Below are 19,693 nucleotides of genomic sequence, written 5' to 3'. Positions count from 1 at the left end.
AGACCCTCGTTAACAGCCAGCTGGAGGGTGTGAGCGACACACGGCAGGCTGGGGAGTCCCGCATACGAGGCGGTGCGCCGCCACCGGCTGTAGGTCGGCTTGGAAAGGCTCGGGGCGGAGGTGCTTCCCAGGGCCGCAGCTTTACAGCGCTCCCCGCTCGGACCTCGCCGCACTGCGGTTGGGGCGCACTTGACAGTCCGCCCCAACCGCGTCGTGCCCACGTAAAAGGAGCCAGGGGTCTGCGGCGATATCGGCAACCCACCCGACCCGTCTTGAAACACGGACCAAGGAGTCTAACGCACGCCTGAGTCAGAGGGTGCAAGCAAAACCCCGTGGCGCAATGAGAGTGAGGGCCAGTGGGCGCCGACTGAGGTGGGATCCCGGCCCAGCGGGGTCGGGCGCACCACCGGGGAGGTGGAGCGTGAGGACCCGAAAGATGGTGACGAGAGGTTAACATTGTTTCGCCGTAAAGTGGTATCGGAGCCGTTTTGCTAGTCCATGAGCACAGTATCGGACCCGGTATCGGTGCATCCCTAGTCTAAACCAAGTCCAGTTGCTTCTGATTTAACCCTTACTCAAATACTGTGGTGTTCTTTCACATGTACTTCTAAAAACACGCCGTTACATGCCAGCGTAGCGTTACCTTACCTTTAGCAGCAGCTGGTACTTAGTGATCCTCTGAACTGGTTTGATGAGAGCTGATGAGATGGAGTTGGTCAGACCGTGTCTCCTCTGGACCTCCTGAAGACACAACACAAGAAGTAAGATAATACTGCATCAGCCTGTCTGTGTACTCGCAGTACTCCAACTAAATTACTTTATAGGTCAGCGGTTCCTACCAGTCCAGCCTCAGGGCCCAATTTACCCCTTCAAGTCACTGACCAATCAGAGTACTGCAGGATATTTAGCTGTACTTGTTATAGAACTCTTGATGTCCTGGATGTTTCCTCAGTGTTTACTATTATAGTATATATTGCAGCATATCTTGCAGTATTTGTTGTGTTTGTGTACTAATGCAGTAAATATTGCAGTATATTTAGCAGTATATTTAGGAGTATATTTAGCAGTACTGTAAAGTGGTGGACACACTACCCGCATGAGGTATTAACTTCATACCAGCAAGACTTTACTACAGTTTCGAGGTTTATCTGTAGAATATGTTACGGAGATAAAAAAAAGTAAAGTTAAGTAAACTTGTTTTTAAATCAACACTTCCTGCTTTCATTTCAAAATAAAAGCCCTCAGGCGTTTTTCTGTAGACAGAATCCCTTCATTTGTTAACATGAGGCTTTTATTCTGAAATATGAGCAGTCAGTGCTGTGGAACACGCAATCACTTTGAGAGCTCCAAGAATTGATAAAGTTTGGGGTTTAAATCAACACTTTCTGCTTTCATTTCAAAATAAAAGCCCTAAAGCTCTTTGCACAGAATCCCTTCATTTGTTAACACAAGGCTTTTATTCTGAAATATGTGCCGGACAGTGATGTGGAACATGCAGTGACTTGAAAAGCATCATAAATGAATACAGTACTGAGTTTTAATTGGGGATTATTACTATTATTTACTAATTACCACACGTTCTGAACCTTTCTCTGTCTAAAATAAATATTAATTATATTTATCATGGAGTTAAATGGCCATTAAAAGACAAACTCTATGCAGAAAGAAAGGGCTGACAGCAGCAGCAGAAACACAGCTGACAGTCAGCCAACACGCAGCCACCACGCGATGCAAACGCCACGCGCTCCTGACGTTGGTAGTGTGTCCACCACTTAAGACGTTGGCCAGTTGAACAAACCTCAAAGAAGCCGGCTCCGTGCTGCTGGATCAGTAAACTGGAGTCCGGTTTGTTCCTGCAGTACGTCACGTACATGTGGAACTTATCCGCCTGGAATACACACAGGAATACTTGTTCAATAGCATTACTACTATGTACAGTATTTTGATCTCTAAATGATTAAGAAGACGAACTGGTTACCCAGGTAACGAAGCAGTGTCCAACGTCCTCAGGAAGCTGCTCGTAGTTCTCCAGCTCCTTCAGGAAAATACTGCAAAACACAGTACAAATACATCACTGGATGTACTGGAGCTCTGGAGTACATTTTGCAGTATATTTTGCAGTATATATTGTAGTATTTTTTGCAGTATTTTTTGCAGTACCTGTTGTGGAACTCGTAGATGTCCTGGATGTTTCCGAACACGACGTCGTCCTTGTTGTTGAGACCAGCCGGGACGTCCTCTGAGCCGCTCGTCATCTCCCACAGGTACGTCTACACCAGGAAGAAGTATTACTGTTAGGAAGTACTGTACTGGTACAAGTACTGCATGTATTCTGTGGTACTATGTGGTACTGCAGTACTACGGTATACCTCGATACACTCCTGCAGATCTCTGACGTAGACTCTCTCAGTTTGAAGCAGCTCAGCCATGATGTACCTGAGGACACACACACACGTTACCAAACCGTAGTACAACGGTAGTACTCTCACTGATAGTACTAGTAGTAGTAGTACTAGTAGTACTCACTCTTTCTTGCGGGCGGAGCGCCTCTTCTCGTCGCTGACCTGATGACTCGGGTCGGACAGGTTGACCTCCGGGTCCGAGTCAGACAGACTGTTGGGGATCAGCTCCAGCTCCAAGTCCTTATTGTCCTGACGGGGACAAACGCAGTACTAGTACACACACAGAATACTACTAATACTACTACGTTACTTCATAAAGTACAAACACAAAATATGACTAATACTAAGTACACACAAAATACTATTAATACTACTACTTTATTTCATAAAATATACACAAAATACTATACTTACAAAATACTGCAACTTAATGTATTCTGTACACTAAGTACTACTTAACCTCTTAATTTCCCAGTGTAATGGCGTGTTGTGTGTGTATTCGTACCTGCGAGCAGCCTCCCAGCGCCGTCTCCAGCAGGTGGCGGTACTGACCCATCCTGACGGTGAAGTCGCGGTACCGTTTGTCCACCGCGGAGACGCAGCGGCGGAGCTCGGTGCGGTGGGCGTGGCCTTTGGCCAGCATGCTCTCAGCCAGTTGGATGAGCAGGTGAACCTTCTCCTGGGTGTGCTGGGAGGACAGGTAAGGGATAAGTACTTGTACATATATGTATATAGATGTGTATATATACACAGCTGTGTTTGTGTTCTCACCTTGGCGGACACGCAGAACTCTCGGTGTTGATTCAGCAGTTCTTGCGTCTCGGACACGTTCGCGCCCGGCGTCGTGTGCGTGACGAGGTAGTGGTCACCTGACTGCTGCAGCCAATCCAGAGCCTGCAACGAAAAGACACGTTAATGGTTAAACACCAGAACCGAGTATTCGTAGGACAGAAGTGTACGGTGACCTGGTAACTTTAACATGAGTATATGGTGTAAGGGGGGCGGGGCGGTCTACCTGTTGGGCGTGGCTCTGGAACATCAGGTACTGCTGGCACTGATCTAGTCGACGTTTCTTCAGAGTCCAGAAATGAAGAACTCTGTTTTCCCTCTGGAGCAGCTCGCTGAGGATCCCTGCAGTACACAGTACACATCAATATATGTATTTATATATAAACCAGTTGACCGCGGCGTCCCTCAGGGCTCCGTACTGGTTCCACTGGACTTCTCATTACTAGTGTGTCGGTTTCACCTTTGACCTGCTGCTCCGGTACCCTGGAGTGACCCGTGACCTCGGTGACCCCCGTCATGCTGTGGCCCGAGATGTTCGCCATGGTGACGCTGTTTCGGTGGATGTACTTGAGGAAAACCTCGGCGTTCCGTCGGGCCAGGGTGCAGGCCTGTCGCCATGGAAACAAGACTGTTAGGAGACCCGTTTAGGACCAGGCGGACTCTTTAAAACCTCTCCTCACCTTCAGAAACGCCTCCTTCTGCTCCATGTGTTTACTGACGAGAGGAAGGAGGAGCTCCGGCTGCCTCTCTCCTCCTCCACACCAGTCCTCCTCCCTACGGTACTCCTGCTCCAGACTCTCCAGAACCCCACACACCTGGACAGACAGGTAGACAGGTAGCACAGTAAGACAGGTAGGTAGATAGATATAGAGACATGTGGACAGTGAGACAGGTGGACAGTGGTACCTGCTGTGACGTCCTGTAGAAGGCGGCGGAGGCGTTGACCAGTTTGAGTCGGTCTTCAATCCTCAGCATCAGAGTCTGCCAGTGCAGCGCCACCGTCTGGGCACAAGACCTCACTGCATCGGGGTCGTAGTGACCCGACCTGATGGGCCACCAATAAAACCAGCGTTTTACCATCCTTATACAACTGTTATCTTAGTAAGAACCAGACCTGATGGGCCACCAATTAAACCAGCGTTTTACCTTCCTTACACAACTGTTATCTTAGTTAGAACCCGACCTGATGGGCCACCAATAAAACCAGCGTTTTACCTTCCTTATACAACTGTTATCTTAGTAAGAACCCGACCTGATGGGCCACCAATTAAACCAGCGTTTTACCTTCCTTATACAACTGTTATCTTAGTAAGAACCCGACCTGATGGGCCACCAATTAAACCAGCGTTTTACCTTCCTTATACAACTGTTATCTTAGTTAGAACCCGACCTGATGGGCCACCAATTAAACCAGCGTTTTACCTTCCTTATACAACTGTTATCTTAGTTAGAACCCGACCTGATGGGCCACCAATTAAACCAGCGTTTTACCATCCTTATACAACTGTTATCTTAGTTAGAACCCGACCTGATGGGCCACCAATTAAACCAGCGTTTTACCTTCCTTATACAACTGTTATCTTAGTTAGAACCCGACCTGATGGGCCACCAATTAAACCAGCGTTTTACCATCCTTATACAACTGTTATCTTAGTTAGAACCCGACCTGATGGGCCACCAATTAAACCAGCGTTTTACCTTCCTTATACAACTGTTATCTTAGTAAGAACCCGACCTGATGGGCCACCAATTAAACCAGTGTTTTACCATCCTTATACAACTGTTATCTTAGTTAGAACCCGACCTGATGGGCCACCAATAAAACCATCATTTAGCCTACTATAACTGTTATAACCTGACCTGATGGGCCACCAATAAAACCAGGATATCGTTTGGCCTCATACAGAGTTGGGTTCTAGCTAGAACTCATTCAGAACTTAGGAGGAGAACCAGTGTTCTATAGGAGACTAACCTGACCAGCAGCTCAGCTCTCTGCTGTAGAGCCAGAGCCACCTGGTGGGTCCTCTGCAGGGAGTCGGCGTGGAGCAGAGCCTGGAAACACAACATGGTGATATTCAGAATAATATCAGTGTACTATGATGTACTATATGTATTAGAAGTGTGTATACGGTGTACTGTGATGTACTATATGTGGTGGAGGTGTGAGCAGTAACCTCGATGGCCTGCTGGAGGCGCTCATGTTCCCTCTGCAGCTGCTCGGCTTCAGACAGACAGCTGGAGTTCAACATGCAGGACGACAGCATCACCTCACCCTCTGAGATCCAGCCCAGCACCTGAGACAGACCGACAGGTAGAGGTCAGAGCCTAGTACCTGGAGGTTACCTGACTCTACAGGTGTGTTACCTGTTTGACCTGGCTCTACAGGTGAGTGTTACCTGTTTAACCTGGCTCTACAGGTGAGTGTTACCTGTTTGACCTGACTCTACAGGTGAATGTTACCTGTTTGACCTGACTCTACAGGTGAGTGTTACCTGTTTGACCTGGCTCTGCAGGTGAATGTTACCTGTTTGACCTGGCTGTATAGGTGAGTGTTACCTGTTTGACCTGGCTCTATAGGTGTGTTACCTGTTTGACCTGGCTCTACAGGTGTGTGTTACCTGTTTGACCTGGCTCTATAGGTGAATGTTACCTGTTTGACCTGGCTCTGCAGGTGAATGTTACCTGTTTGACCTGGCTCTGCAGGTGAATGTTACTTGTTTGACCTGGACCTAAAGGTGTGTTACCTGTTTGACCTGGCTCTGCAGGTGAATGTTACTTGTTTGACCTGGACCTAAAGGTGTGTTACCTGTTTGACCTGGCTCTGCAGGTGAATGTTACTTGTTTGACCTGGACCTAAAGGTGTGTTACCTGTTTGACCTGGCTCTGCAGGTGAATGTTACTTGTTTGACCTGGACCTAAAGGTGTGTTACCTGTTTGACCTGGCTCTACAGGTGAATGTTACCTGTTTGACCTGGCTCTACAGGTGAGTGTTACCTGTTTGACCTGGCTCTGCAGGTGTCTCAGCTGTAGGTTCTGCTCCAGGTGTGTGTGGGTGTGATCGGCGATCTGCTGCAGCTCCTTCTGTTTGTCCTGCAGGAGGCGCTGCAGCTCCTCCACCTGAGCGGGGAGACCTCCCTCCGCCTCCGACAGCTCGATACCTGACACACACACACACACACACAAGGTCCTCAGTAGTGTAGTAATATACAACCGTGTGTGTGTGTGTGTGTGTGTGTGTGTGTGTGTGTGTCTCCATGGCAGCTGGTTTCCATGGAGACCAGCTGTGTGCTTCAGAGAGCAGTTTCCATGGCAACCCCATCCCCCCTTTTTCCCCCTCCTCCCCTCCATCACCCCTAATATCATCAGTGTGTTCCTGAACTGGACTAGATGTGCTGACTGGTTCTATTCTATTCTATTATAATCATCTATCTGAGATGATCACCATGGCAACCAGGTCTGGACCCCCCCCTCCGGGTACCCCCTTCAAAGATGCACCGCTGCAAGCCTCCAAATGAAATCCCCAAAAACCTGGAAGCACTTCAAGGACTACATGAGCCCTCTACCTCCTCTCTCTCTACAAGACTCTGAGACCCCCTCAAGGACCAACAATCTATGGACCCCCCCCACAGAGACCCCCCCTGGGACCACCACTAGAAACCCCCCAATGACTCCTGGAACCCACAAAAATACCCTCAGCACCCTAGAACCCCATCAGTGACTCATTGAATCCACTTAGGAACCAGTGTCTGGAACTTCCTCAAGGACCACTGGAACCTGTGAAAAGGCTCCTGAAAATCCTTCAAGGTCCACCTTTGATGGATTCCCCCCCCATAAGAAGGGCCCTCTAGAACCCCCTCAAGGACCAACAATATATGGACACCCCTCAAAAACCTCTGGAACCACCATAGGAGGCACTAGAAACCCCCCAATGACTCCTGGAACCCACAAAAATACCCTCAGCACCCTAGAACCCCATCAGTGACTCATTGAATCCACTTAGGAACCAGTGTCTGGAACTTCCTCAAGGACCATTGGAACCCTATATGGCTAATAGCTGACCACCCAAGGATCCCTGAAAATCCTTCAAGGTCCACCTTTGATGGATTCCCCCCCATAAGAAAGGACCTCTAGAACCCCCTCAAGAACCTCTGAACACCTCCAAGGAGCACTAGAAATTACTTCATGACCTCTGAAATGCACAAATAAGACTCTCAGAGTCTCCTCAAGGACTACTGGAGCTCCCTAAGGGACCTCTAGGACCCTCTTCTGGAATTCCCAGAGGGAGCAATCGAAACCACTTAAAGAACCCAGGAGAAGACTACTGGATCCCTGGAACCCTGTCAATGACTGATGATGTTCCCTTCAAGACCATTAAACCCTCGTAGAGACTTCTAGGACCCTCTTATTGACCACTGGAGCACCGTCAAGGGTCTGTTGAACTCCCTCAAGGTTCTCTGAAAGCCCCTCAAGACCATTGTATCCCCTAAGTGACTATTCCTCAAGAACCTCTGAAAACTTCTAGCAAATTGTAGAACCCACCCAAGGTTCCCCTGGAACACACTGAAAGATGCAGTGAGGTCCCTCCAGGTCCTTAGACTCCTGTCGGTTACTTCTGGAGATTTCTTGGGGAACGCTCTCAAAGATCACTAGGATCAAGGATCTCTAGCATCTCCTTGAGAACTTCTTGAACATGTGGAAGCATTAGAACCCATCGAAGAACCTCTGAAACCCCTTAGGGAGCACCGACTCCTGGAATGCAAAGAAATACTTGTGGAAGTCTCTCTAGGCCACCAGAACCCTGCCAATGGTTCCCTGGGAATCCCTTAGGGACTAGTGGAACCCCTCCAAGGACTATTTGAACCACTGGAAGCCTGAATCTCTACCTCCTCCGATACCTTTGGGTGGTCTCTGGAAACTCCAGGAACCCTTTCAGCGACCACTAGAACCCCTTAAAGGACTTCAAGAACCACCTGAAGGACCACAGCTGGAACTCCTTTAAGGAGCACTAGAAACCGGGCAAGATACTCCTGGAAGCCCCCCAAAGACTCATGTAGTCCCTTTCTTGTCTCAGGTACGGTAACGGGTGCCTCTTACCTGACGCCTGGACCTCAGTGATGTACTGCTGAAGGTCGTGACCTTGCTGGATGACCTCATAGATCATGTTGTTCATAGCAAGCCTTCGCTCCATGTGCCTGCAAACCAACCAATCAATCAACCAATCAATCAAAACCATGACGCGGCATCGTTGTTGATGAGTCGTGGTGATGTCATCACACCGGCCTGTTTACCTGTGGATGCGCTGCTGTGCTAGCGTTAGCACCTCGGGGCTAGCCTCCACCAGCCGCGACTGGCCCAACGCTAGCTTGTCCTGGGCTAGCTTGTCCTGGTTAGCGTCGCCTAGCCGCGGCGATGCTTGCTTCTCTGCGGAAAAGTCCTGGGACTGTTTCTGGAGGTCCTGCTTCCAGGCGTCCATTTCCCCAGTTACCTAGGAAACACGTAAACAGGAAACGCAGCCTTGACACAGCGGCGGGGAGGGGGGGGTACAACGTATTGATTATTGATAAACGGCGTACCTCCAGCGTGCACTGCTGCAGGATGCGGAGCTGCAGGTAAACATCCAACCGGATCTTCCTCTGGTGGAAAAGTTCCTCCAGCTGGACGTGAGACTCCTCCAGCTGCTGCAGCACTGTCTCCACATGGACCACCGAGCTGCCCTGAGGCCTGAAACAAACGCACCTAAACTGGTTAAACAGACCAGAGAACAAACCCACCCACATTGGCTTTATAAACTAGAAAACAAACGCACCCACACAGGCTATATGAAGTAGAAAACTAACACACCCGCAATGTTTACATTACACCAACTCCACACAGGCCCCTGAGCTGCGCTGACGAGTGAATCAAACGCACTCACACAGGATATACAAACCTAAAAACAAACAGACCCGCACAGGTGATATAGATCACAAAACAAACACACCCAAACTACAAAATGAAAGCACCACTCTTCTTAAACTAGAAAACAAAAGCCCCTAAACTACAAAATAAAAGCACTCACACACTCTACACAAACTAGAAAATAAAAGCCCCATAACTACAAAATAAAAGCACCCACACATTCTACACAAACTAGAAAAACAAAAGCCCCTAAACTACAAAATAAAAGCACCAATATATTCTACACAAATTAGTAAACGAAAGTCCCATAACTACAAAATAAAAGCTCCTACACACTCTACACAAACTAGAAAACAAAAGCCCCTAAACTACAAAATAAAAGCACCCACACATTCTACACAAACTGGAAAAACAAAAGCCCCTAAACTACAAAATAAAAGCACCCACACATTCTACACAAACTAGAAAATAAAAGCCCCTAAACTACAAAATAAAAGCACTCACGCATTCTACACAAATTAGTAAACGAAAGCCCCATAACTACAAAATAAAAGCTCCTATACACTCTACACAACCTAGAAAAACAAATGCACCTAAACTACAAAATAAACTCCCACAATAATTACATACACCAGTTAAGACACAGGCCTCTCAGCTGCCCTGACGAGGGAATCGAACGCACCCACACTAGTTGCAAAAAGCCCACTCGTGCAGCGCTGAGGCATGAATCAAACGCACCCTCTCTCTCAGTGAGTACCTGAGTTGCAGGATGAGGTCTTCTCCTTCCCGGATGACACTCATCGCAGCTTCCTGTGGGTCAGGGTTAGAGTCGGGGTTAGTGTCGGGGTCAGAGGTCAGCGGGGTGTTAGGTTGTTATGACAGGGTCAGAGGTCAGACGTCAGAGGTCAAAGGTCAGCAGGTGTACTACCTGTGTGTTGGCCTGCTGCTGCTGCTGCTGGCTGATCAGAGCCTGAAGAGACTCAACGGTGTCGGGACACACGAGGAGGTCTGAGGAGGAGAGCTGCTTCTGGAGGCCCTCCATCCACACCGAGAGCTGAGGAGGAGGAGGAGGAGGAGGAGGAGGAGGAGGAGGAGGAAGAAGAGGAGGAAGAGGAGGAGGAAGAGGAAGAGGAGGAGGAGAAGGAGGAGGAGGAAGAGGAGGAGGAGGAGGAGGAAGAGGAAGAGGAAGAGGAAGAGGAAGAGGAAGAGGAGGAGGAGGAGGTTAGAGGAAGAGGAGGAAGAGGAGGAAGAGGAGGAAGAGGAGGAGGAGGAGGAGGAAGAGGAAGAGGAAGAGGAAGAGGAGGAGGAGGAGGTTAGAGGAAGAGGAGGAGGAGGAGGAAGAGGAGGAAGAGGAGGAAGAGGAGGAGGAGGAGAAAGAGGAGGAGGAGGAGGAGGAAGAGGAAGAGGAAGAGGAAGAAGAGGAGGAGGAGGAGGAAGAGGAGGAGGAGGAGGAGGAAGAGGAGGAGGAGGAGGAGGAGGAGGAGGTTAGAGGAAGAGGAGGAGGAGGAGGAGGAGGAGGAAGGTGAAAATAGATAAATATAGATAAAGTAAACCACAACTATTCTTACATTATAATATGTATATACAGTATATACAGTATATATATATATATACATACACATACTGTATATACTGTGTATGTATATATATATATACAATATACTGTATATATACATATATATATACAGTATATATATATACTGTATATACTGTATGTGTATATATATGTATGTGTATATATATACATATACATACAGTATATATATGTATATATATACTGTATGTGTATGTATATATATATGTATACTGTATATACTGTATGTGTATATATATGTATGTGTATATATATATATATACACATACATATATAGAGTATGTATGTGTATATATATACTGTATATAGAGTATGTGTATATATATATATATATACTGTATATAGAGTATGTGTATATATATATACTGTATATAGAGTATGTGTATATATATATATACTGTATATAGAGTATGTGTATATATATATACTGTATATAGAGTATGTATATATATATATATATATACTGTATATAGAGTATGTGTATATATATATACTGTATATAGAGTATGTATATATATATATACTGTATATAGAGTATGTATATATATATATATACTGTATATAGAGTATGTGTATGTGGCGTTACCTCCTTGGTGTGAGTGTAGAAGGACACAGCGAGGTCCAGCAGCAGCTTTCTCTGTTCAACTCTCTGGATGAACGCCTGCACACACAACAACACTTCCTGTTCCTGTTGCTGCTTTTCACAATAAAAGCCTTCATCACTGTATATATATCTATATATATCTATATCTGTATGTACCTGCATGCGTAGCTCCAGGTCTCTGGCGGCCTGGTAGATCTCCTCCTCCTCACACTCTCCGGACTGGGCCAGCTGGTCGGCTGCTTCCAGAAGCTTCTCGGCGTTGGTGTAAGTGTTCTGACGTAAACATGAAATATGATTTTATTAAGACTGTCGTCGTCTGGAGGTTCAGGTGAGTTATCGGTTCGTCCAGGTGTGTGCGTGTTTACCTGTGCCACCTGCTGGAAGTCGTCGTGGCGTTTCTGCAGCGCTCGCGCTCGGTGCAGAGACTTCCCCACGCCGCTGTGCTTGTTCAGGAAAACCTCGCCGTGCTGCTCCACCCAGTCCAACACCTGAGAGACAGACAGGTGGATGGACAGACAGGTGGAGGGACAGACAGACAGACAGACAGACAGACAGGTGTTTTAGTGGGAAATAATCTGAAACGTTAATCAGGATCTGGATCTGGATCTGGATCAGGATCAGGATCAGGATCAGTCGTACCTGTCTAACGTCCTGTTGGAACACACACAGCTGCAGGCGCTGGTGGAGGCGGAGCTTACGATGCTGCCACGCCCCCTCCACCTCGTGGTGACCCTGCATGACCTGGTGCAGAACTCCCATGATGCCGTGCGTGGCGGCAGTGAAGTCCGGTTTGGCCGCCGCCGCCGCCGCCGCCGCCGAGTCGTCGGAGTTGGTTGCCGGGCAACGCTGGAGGACGTCCAATAAGGCTTTACCGCTCTCGCTGACCTGCGGACAGACAGGTGGTCAGTCAGTCAGACAGACAGGTAGATGTTTGGACAGACAGGTGTTGAGACAGACAGGTATGCAGACAGACAGGTATGTGGACAGACAGGTAAAGGTAGACAGACAGGTACCTGGGTGTAGTTAGCAGAGATCTCCTCGTTCAGTTCCTGGTGTTTCTTGGTCGCAGCTTCCAGCTCTGCTGTCGCCGACGGCAACGACCCTTCAGAGCACACCTGAACCCAACCCTCCACTCTGAGCACGAACTGGACACACAGACAGGTGGAGAGACAGACAGGTAGAGAGACAGACAGGTAGGCACACAGGTACACAGACAGGTAGAGAGACAGACAGGTAGAGAGATAATAGTTAGACAGGTTGACATTTACAGGTAAACAGGCAGGTAGACAGGTAGATAGAGAGGAAGACAGGCAGGTAGATAGAAAGGAAGACAGGCAGGTAGACAGGTAAACAGGCAGGTAGACAGGTGGAGACAGGTAAAGGACAGGTAAACAGGTAGGTAGTGAGACAGACAGGTGAAGACAGGTAGACAGACAGGTAGACGTGCAGGTGTGTTGGCATATGGTCGTACTAATCACCTGCGCCGCCCCCTGGTGGAAGCCGGTTGCCATGGCGAGCGTGTTGCTGCGCTCCTCCAGCGCCGTCGTCAGGGACTTCCAATCTTCCTGTAACCGCGACGACACCATGGAGATCCGCTCCGCCCCGTAGTGACCGGCCTCTGCCAGCCTCGCCGCCACGGTAACCACGCTGTCCACATTCACGCTGCCGTTCTGCACGGAGACACACGCAGAGACGCGTTGTTTCAGGAAGTGTTGCAACAAACAACCAAACAACCAAACAACCAACCATCCAACCAACCAACCACCCATCCAACCATCCAACCAACCATCCAATCAACCAACCAACCTTCCAATCTTCCAACCTTCCAACAAACCAACCAACCAACCATCCAACCAACCAACCAACCATCCAACCATCCAACCAAACAACCAACCAACCAACCAACCAACCTTCCAACCTTCCAACAAACCAACCAACCAACCATCCAACCAACCATCCAACCATCCAACCAAACAATCAACCAACCAACCAAACAACCTACCATCCAACCAACCAACCAACCAACCAACTAACTAACCAGCCAAACAACCAACCATCCAACCATCCAACCAACCTACCGTCCAACCAACCAACCAACCACCCATCCAACCATCCAACCAACCAACCAATCAACCAACCAACCATCCAACCAACCAACCATCCAACCAACCATCCAACCAACCAACCAACCAACCAACCATCCAACCAACCAACCAACCAGCCAACCATCCAACCAACCGACCAACCAACCAACCATCCAACCATCCAACCAACCAACCAACCAACCAGACAAACAACCAACCATCCAACCATCCGACCATCCAACCAACCAACCAACCAACCAACCAACCATCCAACCAACCAACCAACCAAACAACCAACCATCCAACCATCCAACCATCCAACTAACCAACCAACCATCCAACCAACCAACCAACCAGCCAAACAACCAACCATCCAACATCCAACTAACCAACCAACCAGCCAAACAGCCAACCATCCAACCATCCATCCAACCAACCAAACAACCAAACAACCAAACAACCAATCAACCAACCAGCCAACCATCCAACCATCCATCCAACCAACCAAACAACCAAACAACCAAACAACCAACCAACCAACCAGCCAACCATCCAACCATCCATCCATCCAACCAACCACACAACCAACCAACCAAACAACCAACCAACCAACCACTGACCATGCAGTTGGCGGTGAAGTGCTGGTGTTGCGTCTGGAGGTCGACAGCGTGCAGGTGGTTCTGGCCGACCTCCACCAGACTCTGCACGAACAACTCTTTACTGTGAGCGATCCACTCCGACATCTGAGAGACACAAAGTCATCAGTAGTAGTACTATAGTTATCAGTAGTAGTACTACAGTAGTACCTCGAAAACAGACTTATTCCAAATGACCTTGGTGGCGTCCTGCTCGAACAGGTGCAGCTGCAGCGCCTGGTCCAGGTGCAGCTTCCTGTCACTCCAGCTCTGCAGCAGGTGACTGCGAGACGCCTGCAGCCGGTCCAGCAGAGAAGAAACCTTCGGCGCTACGCTCTGGAAGTCCGCCCCGCCCGACAGCCAGCTGCCGTGGCTACTGCCGCCGCCGCCGCCTTCAGTAGTGGCGTCACCGTGGGAGGGGCCCAGACGCATGCGCTGGAGCAAGCTCCGCCCCTCTCGCTCGAGGGAGTCGACTGGTGCGGTGGCGATGGTGTTACGGAGACGACCGTGTTCTTCCAGAAGTCTGGCGAAGAGAAAAACATTTACGCCGTAAACAAAGATATCTTTATGAAAGCCAAAGATTCACGGTTACTGAATACGGTATCTCACTTCCGGGCCTCGTCCACGTCCAGGGGCTCCGGTATGCGGTTCAGCCCGGCCTCCAGCTGCTCCAGCTGGGCCAGCAGCTGCGTGGCGGCCCCCGTGAACTCCTCCAGACCCAGACGCAGCTCGGTCCACTCCACATGGTCGTACTCCAACGAGCCGCCGAGGTCAGCGGTCAGCTGGGAGGGGTCGACGAGCCGGGACAGACCCTCCACCGACACCAGGCTGGTCTGGAGACACAGATGGGAAGGTAGTACTATAGTTATCAGTAGTAGTACTTTAGGTATCGGTAGTAGTACTTTAGGTATCAGTAGTAGTACTTTAGGTATCGGTAGTAGTACTTTAGGTATCAGTCGTAGTACTTTAGGTATCAGTCGTAGTACTTTAGGTATCAGTCGTAGTACTTTAGGTATCAGTAGTAGTACTTTAGGTATCAGTCGTAGTACTTTAGGTATCAGTAGTACTTTAGTTATCAGTCGTAGTACTTTAGGTATCAGTAGTAGTACTTTAGGTATCAATAGTAGTACTATAGTTATCAATAGTAGTAGTACTGCAGTTGTACCTCGAAGCTGAGCTTGGCGCTGCCCAGGTTGGTCTTGTGTTTCTGCCAGAAGGTGTCCGGTTTGATGAGCAGCGCCGTGTGGATGTTGGAGGAAAACGACTCCTGCAGCGTCCGTAGAACCGGCTTCACGCTGTCCCACTTGCTGCCGCGCATGTCCACCACCACCGTGAAGCCACGAGCGCGGACGTCCTCGCTGACGGACAGACAGACAGGTGGACAGACAGTCTTTAGTTCCACTGCTGAGACACAGGTAGACAGGTAGGCAGACAGAGAGGCGGCGTTACCTGGGTATGGTCGCCAGGTAGGTGACCAGTCGGCTGAGGTCTTCCTGTTTTATTCGATCGTGGTTGGTCCTGGCAGGGAAGGTCAGGATCGGTCCGCCGCGTTTGTCCCGTCCACCTGGAAAAAGCACAGTCCGTTAAACCGGGTCACATCAGGACCGACCTGGGTTAAAATGTGCAGGTGTGTGTTCTACCTGACACGAAGGCCACCTTCTCTCGGAGCGGCGTCAGGACGTCGACGGCCCGGACGCACTCGGCTTTACCAGAACCTGACGGGTTAGAACACACGGACACGTCCGTCAGCTGGTGGTCGTCTCTGTCTGTATATTCTAGTCAGTGCTTCTCAATCAGTCGACCAGCCCCCCCCAGAAGGTGGCGCCCTAGGCGACCGCCTATATGGCCTATAAGCCGGCCCTGGACCCACGCTGTAAAAACACTTAAGTTAGCTGCAGTAGTGTTTCAGTTAGCAAGAGTAGTAGCACTTAACATAGCAGCAGTTAGCAGTAGTACTCTGGTTAGCAGTAGTAGTAGTGTTTCAGTTAGCAGTAGTACTCTGGTTAGCAGTAGTAGTAGTGTTTCAGTTAGCAGTAGTACTCTGGTTAGCAGTAGTAGTAGTGTTTCAGTTAGCAGTAGTAGTACTTTAGTTAGCAGTAGTAGTAATGTTTCAGTGATCAACAGTAGTCCTTTAGTTTGCAGTAGTAGTGTTTCAGTTAGTAACAGTAGTCCTTTAGTTAGCAGTAGTAGTGTTGTTTCAGTTAGCAGTAGTAGTACTTTAGTTAGCAGTAGTAGTACTTTAGTTAGCAGTAGTAGTAATGTTTCAGTGAGCAACAGTAGTCCTTTAGTTTGCAGTAGTAGTGGTGTTTCAGTTAGTAACAGTAGTCCTTTAGTTAGCAGTAGTAGTAATGTTTCAGTTAGCAGTAGTAGTACTTTAGTTAGCAGTAGTAGTAATGTTTCAGTGATCAACAGTAGTCCTTTAGTTTGCAGTAGTAGTGTTGTTTCAGTTAGCAGTAGTAGTACTTTAGTTAGCAGTAGTAGTAATGTTTCAGTGAGCAACAGTAGTCCTTTAGTTTGCAGTAGTAGTGGTGTTTCAGTTAGTAACAGTAGTCCTTTAGTTAGCAGTAGTAGTAATGTTTCAGTTAGCAGTAGTAGTACTTTAGTTAGCAGTAGTAGTAATGTTTCAGTGATCAACAGTAGTCCTTTAGTTTGCAGTAGTAGTGTTTCAGTTAATAACAGTAGTACTTTAGTTAGCAGTAGTAGTGTTGTTTCAGTTAGCAGTAGTAGTACTTTAGTTAGCAGTAGTAGTACTTTAGTTAGCAGTAGTAGTAATGTTTCAGTGAGCAACAGTAGTCCTTTAGTTTGCAGTAGTAGTAATGTTTCAGTGAGCAACAGTAGTCCTTTAGTTTGCAGTAGTAGTAATGTTTCAGTTAGTAACAGTAGTCCTTTAGTTAGCAGTAGTAGTGTTGTTTCAGTTAGCAGTAGTAGTACTTTAGTTAGCAGTAGTAGTAATGTTTCAGTTAGCAGTAGTAGTACTTTAGTTAGCAGTAGTAGTAATGTTTCAGTTAGCAACAGTAGTACTTTAGTTAGCAGTAGTAGTAGTGGTGTTTCAGTTAGCAACAGTAGTAGAACTTAAGTTAGCAGCAGTAGTTTGGTTAGTAGTATTAGTGGTGTTTCAGTTAACAGTCAGCGGTCTTTGTAGGTCAGTGAGCAACAGTAATGCTTCAGTTAGCAGTAGTAATACCTTATCAGCTGTAGCACTTAAGTTAGTAGCAGTACTACTTCAGTCAGCAGTAGTACTTCAGTCAGCAGTAGTACTTCAGTCAGCAGTAGTACTTCAATCAGCAGTAGTACTTCAGTAGTACTTCAGTCAGCAGTACTACTTCAATCAGCAGTAGTACTTCAGTAGTACTTCAGTCAGCAGTAGTACTTCAATCAGCAGTAGTACTTCAGTAGTACTTCAGTCAGCAGTACTACTTCAATCAGCAGTAGTACTTCAGTAGTACTTCAGTCAGCAGTAGTACTTCAGTCAGCAGTAGTACTTCAGTCAGCAGTAGTACTTCAGTAGTACTTCAGTCAGCAGTACTACTTCAATCAGCAGTAGTACTTCAGTAGTACTTCAGTCAGCAGTAGTACTTCAATCAGCAGTAGTACTTCAGTAGTACTTCAGTCAGCAGTAGTACTTCAGTAGTACTTCAGTCAGCAGTACTACTTGTGTTGACATCACTCATCACTTCTTCTCAAAGACGTCTTCACGCCTTATTTTCAGTTTAAATGTGATATTCAAAGTGAGACACTACTTCCTCCCGTCCACCACATCCAGCCAATCAGGCGTCAGCAGAGCCGCTGATAGACGTCTCAATTAAAGAGCTCAGTGTGTGTGTGTGTGTGTGTGTGTGTGTGTGTGTGTGTGTGTGTGTGCACGAGCATCAGATCATCCTGCACGGCGGGAGGAAGCTAATCCAGCACTCACACACTCTGAGGGGCTTTAACCGAACCGCATCCCGTTAGCAGCTCAGCGATGAGAACCCCTCAGAGAGAGGACCTAAAAACAGGAAGGACACGCCGTTATGTAACCTTCACTACCTCCTTAACGGCGTCCTCCTTCTCCTTCACTAGTGTCCTCGAATCCTCCCTCCAGACCCCATCCGTCTCCTCAAAGACCAGACTGACGGTTCAGACCCAGATTGAGGGTTTAATCTGGACTAATTGTGTCTCTGGAGACGCTGACGGTGGACACTCTATTTAACATCAAGCTATAAACACATAAACAGGTCAAGAAATAAGAAAACGTCCCTCAGACAGGGACAGGAACCTGCTGGGCAGCGTGACCTTTACGGTAAAAGCCCTCCCAGTCCTTCACAGTAAATGTCCTCCAGCCTCTTCAAAGTAAAATCCAACCAGCTGCTTCACAATAAAAGTCAACATGCTGCTTCACAATAAAAGCCAACATGCTGCTTCACAATAAAAGTCAACATGCTGCTTCACAATAAAAGCCAACATGCTGCTTCACAATAAAAGTCAACATGCTGCTTCACAATAAAAGCCAATTTGCTGCTTCAAAATAAAAGCCAACTCGCTGCTTCACAATAAAAGCCAATTTGCTGCTTCAAAATAAAAGCCAACATGCTGCTTCACAATAAAAGCCAACTCGCTGCTTCACAATAAAAGCCAATTTGCTGCTTCACAATAAAAGCCAACTTGCTGCTTCACAATAAAAGCCAATTTGCTGCTTCACAATAAAAGCCAATTTGCTGCTTCACAATAAAAGCCAATTTGCTGCTTCACAATAAAAGCCAACTTGCTGCTTCACAATAAAAGCCAACTCGCTGCTTCACAATAAAAGCCAATTTGCTGCTTCACAATAAAAGCCAACTTGCTGCTTCACAATAAAAGCCAATTTGCTGCTTCAAAATAAAAGCCAACATGCTGCTTCACAATAAAAGCGTACTTGCTGCTTCACAATAAAAGCCCCCAGCTGCTTCACTCTAAAACCCAACCTGTGTTTCAAAGTAAAAGCCAACTTGCTGCTTCACAATAAAAGCCAATTTGCTGCTTCACAATAAAAGCCAACTTGCTGCTTCACAATAAAAGCCAATTTGCTGCTTCACAATAAAAGCCAATTTGCTGCTTCACAATAAAAGCCAATTTGCTGCTTCACAATAAAAGCCAACTTGCTGCTTCACAATAAAAGCCAACTCGCTGCTTCACAATAAAAGCCAATTTGCTGCTTCACAATAAAAGCCAACTTGCTGCTTCACAATAAAAGCCAATTTGCTGCTTCAAAATAAAAGCCAACATGCTGCTTCACAATAAAAGCGTACTTGCTGCTTCACAATAAAAGCCCCCAGCTGCTTCACTCTAAAACCCAACCTGTGTTTCAAAGTAAAAGCCAACTTGCTGCTTCACAATAAAAGCCAACTTGCTGCTTCACAATAAAAGCCAACTTGCTGCTTCACCTGGTGTTAATAGAGAGCAGAAGCTAAAAGTCACTGATGAGCTGGTGGTGGTAAACAGCGTTACAGGAGCCTGATTGATCCTCGATCAGCTGACTGATCCTCGATCAGCTGACTGATCCCGGACCAGCTGTCAGTCAAAGTGACCGTCACGGAGACGTAGACGGGGTTTCCTTTGTGATAACGCCGCCTCACACACCAACACACACTGAGTCAGTGTTGAGGCCTAAAATAGCTGCAGATGAAAAGCCTTCAGAGGAACTGGCTGTCAGTCTGTCAGGACTCATCACA

At 47.5% G+C, this 19,693-nt stretch overlaps 1 protein-coding gene across 2 annotated transcripts in view; it reads right to left on the bottom strand.

The window, feature by feature from the left end:
• LOC119483730 (kalirin-like) overlaps window positions 1-19,693 on the bottom strand; it is a 43,940-nt gene that overhangs the window by 20,693 nt on the left and 3,554 nt on the right. Inside the window, exons 2-33 of one of the 2 annotated variants that reach the window (XM_037762126.1) lie at window positions 15,647-15,721; window positions 15,456-15,570; window positions 15,172-15,364; window positions 14,616-14,839; window positions 14,205-14,529; window positions 13,992-14,114; window positions 12,766-12,957; window positions 12,301-12,432; window positions 11,927-12,172; window positions 11,653-11,775; window positions 11,444-11,560; window positions 11,270-11,344; window positions 10,018-10,143; window positions 9,847-9,899; window positions 8,765-8,912; window positions 8,480-8,676; window positions 8,286-8,383; window positions 6,186-6,349; window positions 5,366-5,485; window positions 5,164-5,243; window positions 4,098-4,236; window positions 3,872-4,006; window positions 3,652-3,799; window positions 3,418-3,533; window positions 3,174-3,296; window positions 2,908-3,090; window positions 2,527-2,651; window positions 2,370-2,436; window positions 2,161-2,270; window positions 1,979-2,048; window positions 1,799-1,888; window positions 649-741 (exon numbers count right to left, since the gene is read on the bottom strand). In XM_037762126.1, coding sequence (XP_037618054.1) covers window positions 649-741; window positions 1,799-1,888; window positions 1,979-2,048; window positions 2,161-2,270; window positions 2,370-2,436; window positions 2,527-2,651; window positions 2,908-3,090; window positions 3,174-3,296; window positions 3,418-3,533; window positions 3,652-3,799; window positions 3,872-4,006; window positions 4,098-4,236; window positions 5,164-5,243; window positions 5,366-5,485; window positions 6,186-6,349; window positions 8,286-8,383; window positions 8,480-8,676; window positions 8,765-8,912; window positions 9,847-9,899; window positions 10,018-10,143; window positions 11,270-11,344; window positions 11,444-11,560; window positions 11,653-11,775; window positions 11,927-12,172; window positions 12,301-12,432; window positions 12,766-12,957; window positions 13,992-14,114; window positions 14,205-14,529; window positions 14,616-14,839; window positions 15,172-15,364; window positions 15,456-15,570; window positions 15,647-15,721 — 4,325 coding nt within the window. The remainder of the gene's footprint in view (window positions 1-648; window positions 742-1,798; window positions 1,889-1,978; window positions 2,049-2,160; window positions 2,271-2,369; window positions 2,437-2,526; window positions 2,652-2,907; window positions 3,091-3,173; window positions 3,297-3,417; window positions 3,534-3,651; window positions 3,800-3,871; window positions 4,007-4,097; window positions 4,237-5,163; window positions 5,244-5,365; window positions 5,486-6,185; window positions 6,350-8,285; window positions 8,384-8,479; window positions 8,677-8,764; window positions 8,913-9,846; window positions 9,900-10,017; window positions 10,144-11,269; window positions 11,345-11,443; window positions 11,561-11,652; window positions 11,776-11,926; window positions 12,173-12,300; window positions 12,433-12,765; window positions 12,958-13,991; window positions 14,115-14,204; window positions 14,530-14,615; window positions 14,840-15,171; window positions 15,365-15,455; window positions 15,571-15,646; window positions 15,722-19,693) is intronic. The other variant, XM_037762127.1, reaches the window with a different exon arrangement.

The sequence above is a fragment of the Sebastes umbrosus genome, chromosome 24 (genome assembly GCF_015220745.1).
Source record: "Sebastes umbrosus isolate fSebUmb1 chromosome 24, fSebUmb1.pri, whole genome shotgun sequence".
Classification (NCBI taxonomy): Eukaryota; Metazoa; Chordata; class Actinopteri; order Perciformes; family Sebastidae; genus Sebastes; species Sebastes umbrosus.
This window is presented reverse-complemented; position numbering and strand designations above follow the sequence as displayed.